Genomic DNA, 20,620 nt, shown 5'->3' on the forward strand with positions numbered 1-20,620 from the left:
TTCTCTTTCCAAATCAATTTGCAGATAATTCAATTAAAAAGATAAAATTACATAATTTGTATAATATAAGATTCTTCTCAACATTTATTGAAATTATTTAATTCAAACTCTATTACATATTTTGTATGTAAAATTTGATTATCTTTTCTAAATTAACATGTAAAAAAAAATTTATAATAGAAGATGTTATTAGTCATCAAATTTACTTTGAATAATTTTTCTAAAATTAAACTCGTTTCAGAAAGTGAATTATCTAATAGATGATTTTAGCAATAATGAAACCTTTTCATTTTCTTTTTAAAATTTAAAATGGAAAGTGATGAAACTAGCTTGGAGTTGATGGTGAAACTCTCCCACTAACTTCTAGTGTTCCTAATCTTCTTTCACGACTTCCAAAACATCAAAACAAAAACACAAATGGTGGAGGAGTAGAGAGATGAGGCACGCCACTTCTAAAGAGAAGATGAATAAGAAATGAAGAATTAGTCACAAGAAGGAAATTTTTAATAAAAATTCATAAGAAGAATTATTTCTAAGAGAGAGATAACTAGGACTTTTGGAAGAGAAAATCAAATGTATTTCTCACAAACCATCAAAAGTGACGTCCAAAATACGAGAGACCTATATATAGGATTTGGAAGCTTATGATGTAAGTTAAACGAATTTAATTAAAAAATAACCTAAGTTAGGTTAACTTAAACTCAAACTACTAACTCTAGTCTAGCCTAACTAATTTTGGCCACTTGTTCTCCAAATGTCATTATCTTAGTTCTAGGATGACAAATGAGATTTTGTCACGTGACAAAGCAAGGAAAGTGTGACTTATGTCACTATTCTAGATCTAAAAGAACGAATGGAAATTTGTCATGTGACAATGTGTGTTTGGTTTAATTAGATAAGATCATATGACATGTTGACTACTTGAATGGACTAGGAACATATGGTCCCTTCCATGTTTTGGACATCCAAACCACTTGCATAAATAAGTGGATGTCCAATCATGGGCCAAAGACAATATGTTCTTGGGTCATTGAAGCCCAACAAGACCAAATAATCTTTTCCGGTTGCACCTCTCCAAAATTACTATTTACACCCAATTATATAAAACAAATATATGAGGACAATAATTTCTACATTGTTTGACTAAAATACAAGGTCTAAATAAATAAAATATTTACAAAAAAATATACACAAAGAAGATATAGAGAAAACAAGCTACAAAATGGAAACCCAAGACTTAATAAGAGCTTGGGTCTTCTCTTCGAATTCAATCCATTCCTCTTGATTTCTTTATATAGGATATGACCCTTAGACATGATGTCACCACAAAGTTACAATTATTTATTTTGTCATTAAACTAAAAAATGAAAATTATTATAATGTACCAATAAATATCATAATGACATGATAATGTTTTGTTTCATAACTTATAATTTATAAATATAAATAGATATTTATTTTATTTATTATTGGTAATAATTATATATTATTAATTATTTTATATAACTGAGCTTTTAATTAAATTTAATCTCTTAACTACACATTAAGATTATAAAAACTCTTTAATAAAATTTCAAATTACTCAATATTGATATTACTCAATATATTATTTTATTTTATATTTATAATTAATAATATTTATTTTCTATTTATTATTTTTCTATTATTGATATTTTAATTAAATTCAGTCTCTTAATTTAAAATTCATATAATCAATCAATAATATATAATTATTAATTAAATATATTTTTTAATTATCAGTTATTTAATACTAATTAGTTATGGTGTAAAAAAAATAATTAGTTATAAAAAATATTACTTAACATAGTCATCACAATTATAATTTGTAAGAATTCATCTTTTAAATTGACTAAAAATTTAAATAAAAACCACATATCTTAACTCTCTTTGAGGAAAAAAGAATTAAAAAAAAATGAGTCACGGAATATGAGAATAATAGGAATATATATATATATATATATATATATATATATATATATATATATAAAAGATTATAAAACATACACATTTTAACAAAAAATATGAAAAAATAAGTTTGTAAGAATTTTAAGTATTCATTCACTTTTAGCCACTTTCCTTTAGAACAATAAAAAAATAGAAAAAACTATTCTCAATTTGGCAATTTCATGAATTATGTATTATTGAAAATCGTGGAAATTTTTTTTCTTGATTATACTTATGTTTGTATTATTGAAAATTATAATTATAAAGCCTCTACTAAATTCTCATGTAAAGGTGGGTTAAGTATGCTCTAAATCTTTTAGAGGAAAAAGGATTAAAAAAAAAGTGACTCGATAAGAAAATAAAAGAAAAAAAATAACAAGAAAAGACTATGAAATATACATGTTTTGAAGTAGATGGAAAAAAAAAGTCTTATAAGAATTTCAAGGATTCATTAATTTTTTGCTACATTTGATTTTATAGAAAATAGAGATTCATATGTTAGTCAAAACTAATCATCCAAAAGAAATTTGATTTCATGGTAGAAAAATATTATTATCAAATTCCAAATTATGTAAGTGGAAACAATTACAAATTAAGAATGTAGTGAGAAAAGAAAAAGACTATCTCATTCCTGGCAACTCTTTCAATTTCTTGATCTTCTTATATTAGGGTCATTGAAAATCACAATTGTAAAGTCTCTATTGAATTCTCATGTAAAGTTGGGTTAGGTTGAATATTTAGAAGAGTTATAAAAAGAAGATAAAATTAAAATAAAATTTTTATATTTGTCACATTGAAAATCGCAAGTGAAGAGTCTCTTAGATTTTCATGTAAAGTTAATACAATATTAAGTAGTGAGAGTTATAAATAAAATACAACATTATAGTGAAAGTGATGATATGTAAGCAATTATTCTTTTTTTTTTTTGATAAGCAAAAGAATTAGATTAAAAGGAGTACAAGGGGTACTCCAACCCATTACAGAAGATTTCAAAACCTAATAAAAAATTACGAAATACACAAACGTGGGCTAAAATACCAATTAGAGTAACTAAAAGAACAACCAGGGACAGAACTTTTAATCCACTTCCATGACCGCATTTTAATATTGTCCAACACTTCCTTGCAATCCATTACACCTTGCTGGAAAATTATACCATTCCGATGAAGCCATAGTGACCAAATTACAGACACCCAGACCACTTTAAAACACTGCTTGGATTTTTTATAAATACCAAGATTCGTCCAATATAGATAGAGAGAAGTTAGGGAATTTGGAAGGACCACCTATACCTCCAACCAATTGGCTACAGATAACCAAATATTAAAAGCCATTGGGCACAATAGAAAGAGATGAATAGGGTCTTCTATAAATAAAGAGCAAAGAGAGCAAAGGTTATTTTCCACCTCCACACCACGAACTTGTAACAATGATTTGCAAGGGAATGCATTCATGAATACCTGCCAACAGAACACCAAGCACTTGATCGGAGCCTTGCATTTCCAAAGACTTTTTGTGACTAGAATAAAATCTGAAGAATATGAAAGTTCTCCACCCATCGAGTGTTGCAGCCAAGAGTACGCACTTTTCACTGAAAATACACCATCTTTATCACAAATCCATCTCCATTGATCTTGTTTAGAAGAGAAAATTTGAATTTCCTGGAGCATTTCTATTAATGTATTCACACTTCCTTCTTCATGGACAAAAGTTTCTCTTCTCCATTTAACCTGCCACAGCCATGTAGATCCCTCCCAATTACCATTATGACCCACCATTGACAACGGATCAAAAGCAAAGGAGTACAAACGAGGAAAGACATCCAACAAACGTAAACCACCTATCCACTTATCCTCCCAAAATCTGGTTGAAGACCCATCACCAATACAACGTTCAATCTTTTCATCCAACCAATAATTTCCTTGTTGGAGCACCCAAACTATATCCTTCCACCACCAAGAATCCTTCTTATCCACATTTGGAGTCTTAGGAAAGGACTCAATGCACCCATACCTACCTTGAAGAACCTTAGCCCATATCGTTCTTGGAGAGATCATACACCTCCACACCCACTTCCCCAATAGTGCCCAATTGAACAATCTGACCTCCTTGATTCCTAGTCCACCCTTATCTTTTGACTTACATACCGTTTCCCATTTTACCCAAGGTATCTTTGATCCATCTTTGACACCTCTCCATAAGAAGTCACGTTGGATGGCCACAATTTCCTTAATCACCGAGTTCGGAGCTTTAAAGAATGACAAAAAATGGATGGGCATTGCGTTCAAAACTGCATTAATTAAGGTTACCCTCCCCCCAATTGACAAATACCTATGCTTCCAAGAGGATAGTCGTTTACGTAAGCCATCCAATATCGGTCTCCAAGTAGCCAACTTCCTAGGGTTTGCTCCAAGAGGTAATCCCAAATGCTTAAACGGTAGTTGACCCAACTTACAATGCAAAAAAGAAGCCGCCAACTCAGTAAAATCTTCCCCGGAGTGAATACCAACGACGCTACTCTTGTGGAAGTTAATTCTCATACCAGATATTAACTCAAAACATCGCAATATGGCCTTTAAGCACCACAAATTCTGCATAGTAGCTTCTCCAATTATCAGAGTATCATCAGCAAACTGCAAAAGAGAGATTAATGGACCTTCTCCACCCAATTGTAATCCCTTAAATAGATTCATATCTAAGGCCCTGGTCATCAACAATCTGAGGCCTTCTACAGCAATTAGGAACAAAGATGGTGCTAATGGATCTCCCTGCTTTAATCCCCTACCAATAGTTACTTCGACCGTGGGACTCCCATTTACGAGTGTTGATAAACTACCCCCACATACACAACCTTCCATCCACCTTACCCATCTCTCATCAAAACCAAACCCTCTGAGCATATACAACAAGTAATCCCACTCCACAGAGTCATATGCCTTTTCATAATCAATCTTCATAACAAAAATCGACTTCTTATATTTCTGAGCATAATCAATAGCTTCATTCGCCACTAAAACACTATCCAACATATGTCTACCAGTAATGAATGCAGACTGATTCTCTGAGATAATTGATGGAAGAATACCACGCAATCTATTTGCCAAAACCTTAGAAATAATTTTATACAGACACCCAAGCAACGAAATAGGACGAAAATCAGTCATACCTTGAGGGCAGGGAACCTTAGGGACCAAAGCCACAAAGTAAGACAAAAGAGCCTTTGGAATCTTGAAGTAAGTATGAAACTCAGCAAGCAAATCCATCACCTCCACTTTGATAAGGGGCCAAAATCTCTTCAAGAAAGCAAAATTAAACCCATCAGGCCCAGGGCTTTTATCACCATCGCTCTCCCTAATCAAACACCACACTTCTTCCTCCGTAAAGACACCAACCAACCTTTCATTTTGTGCATTGGACAACACAGGAGAACCATCAAGTGACAATCGTGGTCTAAGCCAACTCCTTGCTTTGAAATGCTCATCAAAATAAGACCTCACACCCTCTTTCATGTCATAAACCTCCTCTACCATTCGGTCGCCTATCTTCAAAGCAATAATCTGGTTACGTCGCTGCCTTCCCCTGATGCAAGCATGAAAGTATTTGGAATTTAAATCACCATATTTACCCCATTGAACTCTCGCCTTTTGAGCTAACAAGCTTAGTTTATTCCTCCGAGTACACCAAATACCATCCAATAGCTCCTTTTGCCTAATCCTTTCTGAGTTTGTAAGAAAGTAATCTTCATTCTTCGCATCCAGCTCCTTTAATTCATTGGTCAGACTTTTTATCTTAGAGTCCACATTACCAAAGACTTCGACATTCCACTTCTTTAGTGTATTTTTAACATTCAGGAGCTTTCCTTTTAACCTTTGGGCAGCCCATGTACCTGAGACCTGTTTCTCCCATGCAGACTTGACCACATCCTCAATACCACTATGTGAAAGCCAACAATTATTAAAACGAAACGGTTTAGGTCCCCAGTTTAGTACCTTATGTTTCAAAATCAATAGACAATGATCAGATACATCACGTGGGATGACCTCCACAAATCCAGCACCCCATTGAGCACTCCAACTTTCTGAGACCAACACCCTATCCAACCTACTCATCATAGACCCATCACCTTTAAACCAAGTATATCTCTTCCCAACTAGTGGTATATCAATTAACTCCATATCTCTTATAAACGAGTTGAATTCCTCCATATCCCGTACACCGTATTCATCGTTCACCCCTTTTCTCTCATCTTGTCTTCTCACCGTGTTAAAATCCCCAACTATACACCATAAACAACTCCCAAAACCACGTTTAGACATGATAATCGCTTCCCACAACCGCCTCTTATCCACCAACTGACAAGGAGAATAAACATTCACCACAACACACCTATTTGCATTATCTCCCCATTGCAAGCAAACTCCATGGAAACTAGAACCAGAAAACGTAAACACCAATTTACCTCGATTAGAGTTCCAAATAGAAAGTAGACCGCCACTCCTACCTTGTGAATGAGAAGCAAGCCACTCAAACTCTGAAGATCCCCATAGCTGAGCACAAACAGCACGATCACACCTCTGTAATTTAGACTCCTGTATGGCAATAAAATCAAGTTCCTCAGCTCGTATTAGCTCAGATATACGACGCCTTTTTACATCACCCCCTAAACCACGACAATTGAATGTACCAATTTTCATTGCATAACCGAGGAACCCCTTTTAGCAATCGCCACCATACGATCCCTGAACTCTAGTGAAATAAGTTTTTGTCGCACCTCATCTTCATTCCCACGCACCTCCATTCCAATACTCTTACAGATAGAAAGAATATGATCAGCCATGACTTCATCATTACGCCGTTCTAGGTCTGCCCCTGAGTTGACGCCTTTAGACTCAGTCGACGAGGCCACTTTAGATGTCACCCCATCTTCAACAATCTTTTCAGACAGAAAATCTCCAGACATTGACGACGAAACTTGAGAGGCCCTTTTTTTATTCTTTTTCTTTCTTGCTATTTTTAGTACACTTCTCATATTATTCCTTACAGTTGGCTCATTAGTTTTGGCTTGAAGGGTGTTAATTGACATCCCCCCTTCCCTTGTCTCAATACACCTCTCCTCTTCAACTGGATGAACGGTAGTTGTAGTCACCTCCACTGTAGCTGTATTCACCTCTATTTCCACCTCTGATCGCACCTCTCCCTCATCTCCCATCACATCACCCCCTATATTAAGCACTTCATTCTTTTTACTCACCCTCCTACTCATATTGCTAATCAATTCATCATCCTCATCCAATGTCACCCCTTCAATTGCATTAAAACTTTCCATTACTAAATCTTTATTTATAGTAGCTTCCATAGAGGATTCTGATACTTCTTTCACTGTTTGCTCTACCCTCTCAATACAATTCCCACCACTATCATCGTTGCCAATCTTCGATGTAGCCTCACCACTCCTGTTTTCTTTAATCATTAACTCCAGTTGACCCTCCTCCATCCCTCTATCCTCATCAGAAGAGAAATTTTCCACATCTTCCAAATCAAGTGATTGATTACTGGAGACATCCTCTGAGGTGCTATCATCACTAATCCATCCTTTTGTCATAAATTGTCCCCCATGTTCCTCAACGATACGCACCGAAAAGCATAAGTCATTCACCAACACTCGTGTCTCGTCATTGATCAGCGCCTTATACGTCGTACTGATTAGAATTCGCGCATAATCAAGACGCCTTCTTTCCCGTGTATCTTCATCAACTTGAATGAAATCCCCCATCGATGAAACCATTTTAATAAAAAATTCCTTCGACCATGCATGAAGGGGGATGCCATAACAACGTACCCATGTCTCTCGACGTACACAAACCATCCTTGGATGCCATTCCACTACCTCATAAAACCACCTTTCCCAAAGCTTTTTATACATAAACACCGTATCCTGAAGTTGAACATCCGCATCCGATTCCACCAGTACCATATCATCACCCATCGTTGTTACCTTGATATCTAGGAAACCCTCTTGTAGTAATTCTTGACGAATCGTCTTCAACTGGATATTGCGATGACGTCTACCCACCAAAGATCGCTGACATTCCTCAATTACGTGACCATCAACCTTGAAATGGAGATGACCCCACGGTTCCTTTTTACTTTTAATTTTTATTTTCATCTCATTTTATCACTTTAATTTATGAGATAAAATAAGAATTAAAAATAAAATTTAGTCTAAATATTAATTTTTATATCATCTATTTTAATTGAGATTAACATAATTACAATTTTAACAATTAATAGATGAATAACCCAATGAACAAATTGAAATTACAAATTTTATAAAATTAAGGAACTAAAATTATGTATAAAATATTATAAAAAAACTAGAAGTATACTTTAGTCAATTAATTATGATGTATCATTTGAAATAACGCATATATTTCTTCATTTTTTAAAATATACAAAGCATGGAGAAAGATTATATTTGATCAAATTGTTCTTATTAAAATAACACATCTACATGAAGTACGTAAAATATGGAGAAAGATCAATGACGGATCGATGAAAATTTAGAAATATTTGAAAAACCTTGGTATCCATATATATATATATATATATATATATATATATATATATAGGCGTTATATGTTTATCTCTTGCAATTATTAAAAATAGAATATAGCCTGCTGGTAAATTGTTTATTTTATATCATATCAAACGCCATGCAGTACTTTCTCTGTAGCTATATACATTGATTGAATGACTAAATTGGTGACACAATCCAAAGAAAAATAGGGTAAAACAAATTTGCATTAACTATCAAATTTCCACGAAGTTTGCCATGATGAACTGCTACTTTTTCATGCATGTTTTCTTTCACAAAAACAAGACTGTGTTGGCTTAAATTTATATTTTATGTCTCACTCAGTGTACTTAATTAATGAAAAATTAAAGAATTAATGAGCCACGTATATCATTCTCACATTAACTTTAATTGAAGATAAGGATTACAAGTTCACCGGAGCTACATTGATAATGACTGAGATGAAGAATTTTATATATATATATATATATATATATATATATATATATATATATATATATATATATGTTTATTAATGGCAAATTTCGAAGAAGTTGCTACGTAAGACAAAGACATTTAACATATTCATGAATAATTTCGTTATAAACCAAGAAAAAAGTGTACTTCCATTATACATTTCATAATTGCTACTCGAACGCCATTAACCGGCCGAGAGTGAATGAATTGATGTAAAAATCAATAAATAAATAAAAAAGAAAGAAAGAAATTCCATAATGTATACATAACATGCAAAATTTCGAGATTTTCATTTTCAAAAGAAAACCAATAATACCCTTGTACGTAAATTTATATTTTATCTTATTCTCCCATTTTTAAATAATTGAACATAAGTTTACAATTAACTGCTGCTAGAGCCCGACTGGAACGGGACAAAAATAAAGAAGAAATGAAAACTATATGCTTCTTTTGTTTTGTGTGTGTGTGTAAATATATATATTTACAAAACCATAATAAACTGCGAAATTTTACGATATACAAAAAATCTCAAAACTTACATAAATTGAACTCTATATGGCTCTCTCACTGAACATCATATCTTCACACATGTAGTAATTGAACAACTCCCACTATTAATTCATCGTGATACTAATCTAATATAAAACTCCAACCCCCAACATTGGCCAAAATTATTATAAAATAAAAAATAAAAAAAAACTACAGCAACACAGCAATTATAGGATATCTTGATGAATCCGAAACATGCTAGGGTTTTCCACAATCATAATTGAACAACTCCCACCATATAGGAATATATGAGACTCCCATCACTCTACATCATATCAGCACAATCATAATTGAACAACTTCCCCATATTAAAGAAGCTTCATTTTGATACCAATCTAATACCAAACTGCATCACCATATTTTAAAAAAAACAAAAACAAAACAACAACAAGAAGAACAAAACTAAGATACATTTATTTTTAATATTATTTTCTAATCATAATTAGAATTTCACTTTCATAATATGTATCATAACATAAATTATTAAACTGAAGTTCTAATTTTGATAAGAGAATAACACAAAATAGTATCTAGTGCAATAACAATTGTAGGATATATCAATCAGAAACAAGGGCTTCCACAAGAGCAGCAATGGCAGATATAGGGTTTCCAAAAACAGCTGAAAATATTAGCTTGAACACCAACACAGCAATCTTGGTGTACTTCCTCATTGTCCCTGAACTCCTTGAACTTCCTCCACTTTGAACCATCTCCATGCTTCTCAGTGCCAGTTGAGAGTACTCCCTATCACTCATCCCAACTGAATTTGTAATTTCTTGACTAAAATAACCCCTCTTCAGATTCTCAAGAATCAAATCCTTTACACACGACACATGATAACAGTAAGTTCCCCCAGAACCAGAAGAAACATAAGACCACCCTTTAACTCCACTCACAACATTCCTATGCTTACACTTCACACACTTTGAGGGAACCTTCTGACTCAGTTCAAGTGTCACACGCCCGTCTTCATCAGAAATCCTGTGTTTAAGCTTTAAGCAGCATGGATGCAGATCATATCCTGTACGGGAGCAATGGTAAACAAAACCTAGCACATCCTTTCCGCAGGCATCGCAATACCTAGTTCGGTGTCCCGGTGCTTTCTCATAAAACTTGAAACAGCTTTGTGGGAAAAATGGATGAAAGGCAATGGAAACAACATTTGAACACTCTTCATGGAGAATGTAACTGCAGTTGTGGTTTCCACAGTGGTAACTGCGTCCAAACCCTATTTCTCGACAACCACTGCAATTGTATGGTGCCCCTGGAGGCTTCAATTGCATTGGTTGTTGTGCATGGCTGGGACAATCCATCTCAGTTATTTAATCTCTTGTGACTTTCGCTTAAGATGCTTTTTTTTTTGCTCATGATCATTAACATGTTAAAAATAATATAGTTACTTGGAAACTAAGGCTTGTAAATTAATGTGTCATTGCTCAGAAATTCGGTTGTTATCTTCTTGGATGCAACAGCAAACGCGTAACTGGTCAACTTGTTATTGCTTCTGATATATCCTGTTGAGTTGAGAAACCCTTTTACATTTATTATTTTAGATCGTAAATTTCTCTTTGATACGGACACGCGGGAGTGGACGACACAATATGCTGGTTGTGTTTATAGTTTATAGTTTCTAATTATAACAATTAGACCCCTGATAATACCAGAAAAAACTTTGAGTAAATTATACAAATAAACTTTATATTATATCTTAACTTAAGATTTTAAGGTATCAAGTCGTTGAATCTTTCTTATTTAATTATATACTGTTTAACATAAACATATTAATTCTTTTGATGAGAGATTCTCATTCATATTTGATTTCCAATGTTTTTCAAATATGACTTTTTTTACATAGTATATGATTCCTCTCATATTTGAATTACAAAAATTAAGTATTGGTTATCTAGAAATTAAAAGTTTGTGAAACACAATTTAAAACTATCAAATTGCCCTCAAAAACGTGTTTTCATTGCTATTAAAAAATGGGACATTTTTATTAAATTTGAGAGTATTTTCATATGAATGTATACAAGAAATTAAGAGACATAAAATTATACATAAAATAAAATATAATATTAATTAAAGACTAAAATATATTTTTAATTTCTTTATTTTTATTAATATGAAACTTTGATCTCTCTATTTTTAAATAGAGATATATTTAGGAAACGTTTAATATGTATAATGTTTTTACTTTCTTATAAATCTTAAATTGATAATCTTGTTGTTTTTTATTTATTTATTATAATTTTAGTAGCTATTTAAAAAAAAATCTAGGAATATAGTTTCTCTTTCTTTCTCTCTCTTCTTTTATTTTACTTCTCCCTCTCTTCCTTTCTCTCTCTCTCACTCCCCCTCTCTTTCTCTCCCCCCTTTCTCTTCCCCTCTATTTCTCTTTCTCTCCCCCTCCCTCTCCCACTCTCTCATTCTATTTCAATTTTTTGATTTTGTTAATTTTAATAATATTATTAAAGTTTATTTTGTTTCTACAGTTTAATTATATTTATTAACACTTTTTTTTATTTCTTTTATTTTTTTATTTAAATGAAATGAACCAATATATTTTTATCATTCTTAATTATTATGTAATATTTTTTTGTTATTTCTTTTGTTGAATTATGTATTTAAATAATTTTAATTATAAGTTTTGAAAATTTAAAAATAATTTAATGTTATTTATAATAAGATTTGAGTAAATACATTTATTTATGAAGTTATTTTAATAAAAGATATTTTTGTAAAAGGTATTTATATATCGAGTAATATATTATTATAACTATATATGAAAATCTTTAATTCTTAAAAATCTTATATGATGAATATTCATAAGATTTTTCATGAGTAATCAAACATATTTTAATTATTCTTAAGAATTATGATTCTCAAAATTTGTAGTCTTAGGGATTATGATTATGAAAAAACTTCTCTCATACTAAACACCCCCTTAGTCCCCTATTTCATAAAATATGGAATTTTGGCCCTTTCATTAGTTTGATATTCGTTGATTGTTAAATTTTAATGTTATTTGATAATTTGTTACCACTTAAGTAATATGATATTTAGTGACATGACATACATAAATAAAAATTAAAAATAACATGCAAAATATCTTCATTTATATATATTTTTATAAGTGATTGATATTTATTTTATTAATAAAAATTTTATTTGTATATTTTTTTCTAATTTTTTTTATTTCTAAATGTCATGTTATTAAATATCATATCACTTAAATGTGAGTAAACTTTAAAAATTAGATGCTAATTTGATGGGTGGACCAAAATTCTCTATTTTTAAAATTAGAGGCTAAATGTCTCTATTTTAAAATAAAAATTATAAATTGATAAAAATAAATAAACTAAAAATGTAATTTAACCTAATTAATAATTAATCGATTTTAAAATAATAGAATTGCGATGCATTGAGGACAGACAGGTGAATTAGAATAGGCTTAGAAATTAATTGCATTTAACTTGTACGAATTGGCATGACGACTTACGGGGAAAGTTCAGCCGCATTTTCATGCATTTTATTTTATTACAATCAATCTTACTCTTTTCTTTTAGGAAATAATAAACTACAACTTTATCTTGTTTAATATAGAGCCGATAACTTTTTAATCACACTGAGTATATAATATTTTTAATTTCAGACTTGAATTCATTTGCGAAGAAATTGAATTATCGTTGTACGACAAATTTGTCATCAACTAATTGGGTCCTTCTCGATAGTGAAACCATAATTTCATGGAAAATATGGATTCAGCAGTTATACTTCTTTTATACGACCCGCAAACGCGTACGTATATTTCAACTTCTTGTCTTTCAAAATTGTCGTCGTTTCCATGTTTCTACATATTTACTAATGTAACAATATATATAGAAGCCATATGTTATGTTGGGATAATGCATTAAATGTACTATATTAAAATGCATGTTATATATATATATATATATATATATATATATATATTAAGCTTGACTTTCTTTTTATGTAGTCTTCACTGTTATATGCCTTTCACATGTATATATCAGGTTGGTTTTGGCTTATATTTTTATATATATTAGTACAAATGAGACACAAATTTTAAAAATAATAAAAAATAGAGCTAATTAAGTAGATAAAAGAAAAGGTTTGAAGTGTGTCTAATGTAGTTATAACTTATAAAAGTAAAACAGTTAAAAAATTGTGTACAAGAAAATAAAGAATTATTTTTATATAAATATAAATTATCTCTATATTTTTTTTGTACCAATTTTATTAACTATGAATTTAAATTAGAATAATTTATATATTTAAAAACATTTATATGTGTGATTCACATGTTACAATAATTTTATAAATTATTTTTAATATAGGATCTCAATTTAAAATTCACTTTTAAGTTTAAATAAACATTTGACCAGTTTTATGTGTACAAATATAATTTTTTTTGGAAAAAAAATGAAGAAAAAACTGTGTTAGGTCAAATTTGTTTTGCATACTCGAGCAAAATCTATGAAACCACTATATATAAAATTAATTTGTTTTAACTAATTCATCCATTTTTTTTTTCTCAAAAAGATGAACAAGAGTTTGATGAATTTTATTTATCATTGCATGACACCAACATAATTTCTATGTAATAAGAAATTGCCTAATAATTGTTTAAAAAACTGTTATTATGTTAAAAAGTTACGGAAAAACACACATGCAAGCTATAATGTATTTTTACTTTTGTTCTGATTTAGGTAGTTGTATTCACAATTCACGAACTTTTGAAGAAAATGTCAACTAGAAATTCAACCAAAAGTGAGCCAAACTGTACAGGGAGAGCTTTAAAGTAGTATGAGGGACCCAATCCAACTGAATACCAAACGCAAAGAATAGTACAAAAAATAGCACTTACTAACAACACACCACTAGCTTCGTTAGCAAGCAATTCAACTACCAATGAAGGAAGAACTGGAACAGAATGTATGAATTTTATCAAAGCTGAGACACTATATAATGGAAAATAATAGCAACAAGAATGTATGAATTTTATCAAAGCTGAGACACTATATATAGGCTTGACTATGTTACTATTTATATGTATGGTATAACATAACAAATAACTATGGAAGAAATGTACTCAAGTTCACTACACATAATTATAGGCATATCCAGATTTATGTTAGATAGAGGTGGACGAAAGATGTGTTCAAGGATTGATTCAGGAAATTAGAACTATTAAATTGTCTGCATAACAGGTTCAAAGTTTTGCATGTTTCACCCAAGTAAACTAGAAACAAACTAGCTAACCCTCATAATGGGTTCAATGAGGCTCTCTACCTCTTTCAGATAATCCTCAAACACCTTTGTTCCTGTCTGTTGACCAGCATCAAGTAAATTCCTGGCCTTTGTAATTGCCAAATTGACTTTCATTTTGTCTTGTGGATGAAACTCATGACTGTTATCAACATCCTCTATAGCATTCCTTATCTTGTATATGTAATCATCCAAAGCATTCATTGCTTCAACTTTCTTCTGGTACTTTAGGTCTTCAGCCTTGTATTTCTCAGCTTCTTGGATCAATCTCATAATTTGTTCAGTTGATAGTCTTCCCTTTTCATTAGTTATGGTAATCTCGTTCTTATTGCCATTGGTTTTTCCCTCAGCAGAAACAGACAAGATACCATTTTCATCTATGGAAAAGCACACATCCAAGGGTTGACCACAAGTAGCAGGAGGAAAACCAGAGAGATTAAAAAATCCCAGCAAATTGTTATCACTATCTCTTGCTCTCTCACCCTCATAAACCTCAATCCCAACAACGGTTGGGTTTTCATCATTTGTATAGTATACCTTTTTCTTCTTTACAGGAATGGTAGTGTTCCTAGGAATCATAACACTCATGAGATCTCCCTTGAGCGATATACCAAGTGACAGTGGTGTAACATCCAATAGCACTAGATTGGGAACATATTTGATGCCTTTGCTCAACAAAGCGGCTTGGACTGCTGCTCCATAAGCAACAGCCTCATCAGGGTTGATGCTCTTGCACAGATCCTTCCCCTTGAACAAGTCCTGCAATAGCTGCTGCACTTTGGGGATCCTGGAAGAACCACCAACAAGTACAACATCATGTATATCATTCTTGTCCATCTTAGAATCAACGAGACACCTATCTACTGTCTCCATACACTTTCTAAAGAGGCCCATGTTTAGTTCCTCAAACCTTGCACGAGTGATTGATGAACAGAAGTCAATGCTCCCAGATAAAGCATCTACCTCGATGGTGGTATCAGCAGCATATGAGAGTGTTCTTTTTGCTCTCTCACAAGCAGTTCTCAACCTCCTCAGTGCTCTTGAGTTCCCACTAATGTCCACTTTGCTCTTCCTCTTGAACTCCTCTACAAAGTAGTTCACCATTCTGTTATCAATGTCCTCTCCTCCAAGGTGAGTGTCACCAGCAGTGGCCTTGACTTCAAAGACATCGCCCTTAATTGTGAGCAGAGAAACATCAAATGTACCACCACCAAGATCAAAGACGAAAATATTTCGCTCTCCAACACAATTAGCTCTCTTGTCAATGCCATATGCTAGTGCTGCAGCCGTAGGCTCATTGATTATCCGCATAACATTTAGGCCAGCAATGGCACCAGCATCTTTGGTGGCTTTACGTTGAGAGTCATTGAAATAAGCAGGCACAGTAACAACTGCATTCTTAACTGGTGATTCCAAATATGCTTCTGCAATCTCGCGCATCTTTGTAAGGATCATAGATGAGATTTCCTCAGCTGAAATATGCTTCTCCTGACCCTTGTATGAAACAACTATCATGGGTTTGTCATCAGCACCAGCAACGACCTTGAATGGCCACAACCTTAAGTCATTCTCAATAATGGGATCACTATATCTTCTTCCAATTAACCTTTTCACATCTGCAAAATTAGTAAATATATCTTTCTTAAGCTATTCCCACTAGAGCAAGCATTTAAGGCTAATTTGTAAATTATATTAATCAAAGTAGTCTTGAGGAATAACATTTATTAATTTAAAAAGTTACAGAGTTAGAGTTACCTTGACACAAGAAAGAGAGAACAAATTTGAGAACCGGATGAAAATATTTTTTTTTTCCCTCAAAATAAATGATGAATGTTAAGCTATCATATTTGTTCAGCTAAAAGCGAATACAGAAGTAACTAGTGTAAACATTTAAATGAAATCATAAACAAAAGAATAAGAATTCATTACCAAAGACAGTGTTGGTTGGGTTGGTGGCAGCCTGATTCTTAGCGGCATTGCCAATCAATCTTTGGTTGTCTGTGAAAGCAACACAAGAAGGTGTGGTTCTATTGCCTTGGTCGTTGTGAATGACCTCCACTCGACAGTGTTGTTCTTGCCATACAGCAACACACGAGTATGTTGTGCCAAGGTCGATTCCTACAGCCCATTCCTTATTTTGCTTTGCCATTCTCTTCCAATTGATTGTAGAATGTGTTCAAAAGAATTGAAGTCAGCTTTAGAAAGTTACCGAGCATAATAAAAAATAAAAAAAAATGCCATGTTTACATAAACTTCTCCATAAACACTTGATGAAAATAAGATTGAAAAATAAAATAAAAATTAAATTTTTTGAGGCATCCAACAAAAGTTAAAATTAACGCAAAAGATATGTAAAAATTTCTCTCTCAACTTTTCCAAAATATGATTTTTTAACATTTCATTTTTTCTTCGACACCACAAAAAAGGAAACTTGACCTCCTTCCTTTCTGAAAGGAGAAAATCAATTTTCATATTTTTCAACACAAGAAGACGTTTAATCTAGATACTTGTTCCTGAATAATTTAAGCATGCACTTGTATCACATGTAACAATTTAACTAAGGGAATAAGATATATATGAGAGTGTTGATTCAGAACCACCTTTACCTTGGAGTCTTGAACTAATCCCGAATAAGCTCTGAAGAGGTTTTTCCTTCAGAATCTTAACCGTCCACAGACTTGTTAAGCACGAGTATACTATCAACTGAAATGAGATTAATGATGGGAAATTTAATAATATAATTATGTTGAAGCATGATACTTCGCAACGAAGCTAACAATTGACTTGACTTGAGAATTTTCACCTTTTTCTTTTAAATAAAGTTCCTAAAATAAAGCTTCACGATGACTCATTGGAGAAACCGCCAAAAGTTGAGAAAAGAAAAAGCAGTTATAGACTCAGTGCCATGTCAGAAGTAGCATTACATGAAATAGTGTAACGACAGAAACATCTCTAATCAAATATCAACCATCAAGTACTTTTACCATCGTATATGATTATTATATGACTGGGATTAAATTCTCTTAAAGCTTTCACAAATTAAATGTCTTTTTATATATACATTTGTGTTTATAAAAATGCATATATACATTGATAATAAAAAATTATAAATTAATTAAATGTTACAAGAGTACTTAAAAAATTACATCACATCTATATTTTAATTCTAATCATTATGTAAAATCTAATCAATACAATTTTCTTTACTTTCAAATAAACACAACCCTCTGGTTTAACGTCACCTTGGTTTTGCTAATATAATTTAACTTATTTTTAAAACAACAATTCTAGAAAATTCTATCTTTCAATTTGTTAAAATACGGCAAATCGTCCTTCAATAAAACAAGAGTGTGTTGCCTTGTTGGTTGTGGATTATTTCTATTATGTTGCTCATGGCAAACTGCCACACTCCAACACAAGTAAGTAGTGCCAAGTTCGATACCTTAGCAAATTTCTGATCTTTTTTCTGTGGTCATTCTCTCCTTCAATGAGTAAAGACTGTGAGATACACATAATTGAAGTCAGGCTTTGAAAGTTGAAGTGGTGTTAAACATATGGCTGGTCATTTTGGAAATAGATCCTTTAAGCATTTCGCAAGTTTTGTTTAGGATATCAAAACTTTCTATAACTAAAACCACATAAATAATGACATATTAAATTTGTCAAAACTTTTATGTTTTTAAGATTTTTTAAATATTTATTATTTAACTTTTATTAATTTATAATATTTTAAATAATAACCTCTATCTAAATATGTTTTATCTTCTTTATTTTTCTTTATTTTCATTTTTCCTCTTTCCACTCACCTCCCATCCGATGTTCTGAAACTTACTCTCCCTACCAAAAGTTTCGTCAAAGACTATAACTTCACCGAACAGATTTTATTAGCCCTAAAATTTTCTTATCCATAGTACCCTTTTCGAGGGAATTCATTACAACGTTTGGATCAATGCGGTCCAAAATCTCGCTCAAATCCCCTTAAAGAACCACAAGTAACCGGCGAAGTTGCTCCAGATGGTGCAAATAACAATGTGGGCGTTTCGATCGGGTCGAAACGCGTGCGATTTGGGGGAGAAGCGTGGTTCGAAGACGGGTTCGAGGATCATTAAGAGAACCCCCTGAACGACGCGATCTTGGAAGCAGGGCTTGTTGGATTGGAAAATGTTTTGGAGTTTGCATTTGGAGAGGGGCTTGGAAACGGCGGTGTCGTTGGGAGCGCATAGGAGAGGGTTTGTTTTGTCGTTCCAGATGAAACGGGCGTGGAGGACAGTGTTGCGGAGGGAGAGGAGGTCACAGACAAGGGCGGCATGGACGGCGTTGCGCGGAGGGAAGGTGCCGGTGGCGTGGGCGCAGGAGCGTTGATATGCGAAGAGCCAGAGGTCCAAGTTTGAGAGGAAGCCGATGAGGTTTTGGAGGAGGAGAAGGTCTTGACCCAGAGAGAGCTGCATATTTGGATTGGGTCTTGTTTCATTAAGGTGTGAGAGTCTTACTGTTGCTGTTGTAGGGTTAAATAGCAAATATAGAAAAATTTTTAAAACTTGCAAGTTGCACCAAAGGAAATGCTCTAATTTTATAGAAGAAAAATTATAATACCTTAATATATTTAAATTGTTAGATTTATAATAATACATTAAATTATGATCCAGTGGGTTTTTCATGCTTGCCATGGAAAGTGTTCGATTATGATTGGTGTCACATTTGTTTGATTTTATTTATTTCTTCAATCAGCAACATGATCCATGCAGTCAGTCAGCGCGAGCCTTTCTCAGTGTTAAATTTTATTATTAAATATATTTTTAATCTTTTAAATATATTTCCTCAAAAAAAAAAATTTAAATATAAAATTAATTTTTTTAGTTTTATAATTTAAAATGTCTTATTTTAATTTTTATCTAATTTTATTAGAAAATTTATTAAATATTATAATATAAATTTTACTTATTTGTATTTTTATTATTAAAAATATTATATTAAACTCAATTGATATTATATAATTATTTTAATTTATCATTTTTAGATATATTATTAATGGTTTAGAAAACTAAACTAAAATTTTTAAAAATTATATGAACTAAAAATAATAATTTTAAATTTGAGATAAAAAATAAATTTATCTTAAAATAATTATAAATACTTCTTCATTTTAAAATAATTATAGTTTTAGTTTTAGTTTTAAAATTTAAAAATAATTTCAAAATAACTTATATTATCGATTTTTAATGTAATATTTATCTTAATTTGTCTACACATAAATTACATTAATATTAACTTGCAGTCACTAAAAACAATACATTTATTAAAAGAATATAAGATTTTAATAAAATTTATTATAAATAATGATATATTTATTATTATTAATTTTTGTATAAAAATCTTAAATTAAAGTTGATTTTAAGATGGATAAAGTATATTATAAATTAACAAATTATGAGACAGCATTATCTATTAGAAGGCAAAACTGAAATAGATGTTTCAATATTTGTTGAAAGCTACCGGCAATGTTCATTAAGTTCAAGCATATAAAAAATGTGATCGGAAGAAAAATATATTAAAAAAAAACCCTAATATTAGGTGTAATTCCAAATGAATTTTTACATAATATTAGAATAATAAAATAGACTCGTACTTTATGTCCACAAAAATACCTAAACGTGAAATGAGTAAATATTTGTTTATATTAGGATGGGTATAGTTGGTATAAACTCACAAAATTTAGTGAATATAGATGTGAAACATGTATTATGATATTCAATCTGTCCTGTCCTA

The 20,620-nt window shown here is 31.7% G+C and overlaps 2 protein-coding genes across 4 annotated transcripts; both read right to left on the bottom strand.

Moving 5' to 3' along the window:
* Positions 1-10,122: 10,122 nt before the first annotated feature.
* On the bottom strand, positions 10,123-10,878 carry LOC109812385 (uncharacterized). Its single transcript, XM_083073821.1, has one exon. The coding sequence runs from the start codon at positions 10,876-10,878 to the stop codon at positions 10,123-10,125; it is 756 nt and encodes a 251-aa protein (XP_082929947.1).
* Positions 10,879-14,731: 3,853 nt separating this feature from the next.
* Positions 14,732-17,619, bottom strand: LOC109812398 (heat shock 70 kDa protein 4). Of its 3 annotated transcripts, none has more exons than XM_020376346.3 (3): positions 17,461-17,619; positions 16,784-17,006; positions 14,732-16,470 (listed from the first exon to the last, which is right to left on the bottom strand). In XM_020376346.3, exons 2-3 carry the CDS (start codon positions 17,001-17,003, stop codon positions 14,840-14,842), a joined length of 1,851 nt encoding a protein of 616 aa, XP_020231935.1. In that variant the 5' UTR covers positions 17,004-17,006; positions 17,461-17,619; the 3' UTR covers positions 14,732-14,839. The 3 variants fall into 3 exon arrangements, with proteins under 3 accessions (XP_020231935.1, XP_029130034.1, XP_029130033.1); XM_029274201.2 differs by having other exon boundaries at positions 16,784-17,049; XM_029274200.2 differs by having other exon boundaries at positions 17,455-17,619.
* Between the last annotated feature and the right edge of the window lie 3,001 nt (positions 17,620-20,620).

The sequence above is a fragment of the Cajanus cajan genome, chromosome 4 (assembly GCF_000230855.2).
Source record: "Cajanus cajan strain Asha chromosome 4, NIPB_CcT2T_4, whole genome shotgun sequence".
In the NCBI taxonomy this organism is placed as follows: domain Eukaryota; kingdom Viridiplantae; phylum Streptophyta; class Magnoliopsida; order Fabales; family Fabaceae; genus Cajanus; species Cajanus cajan.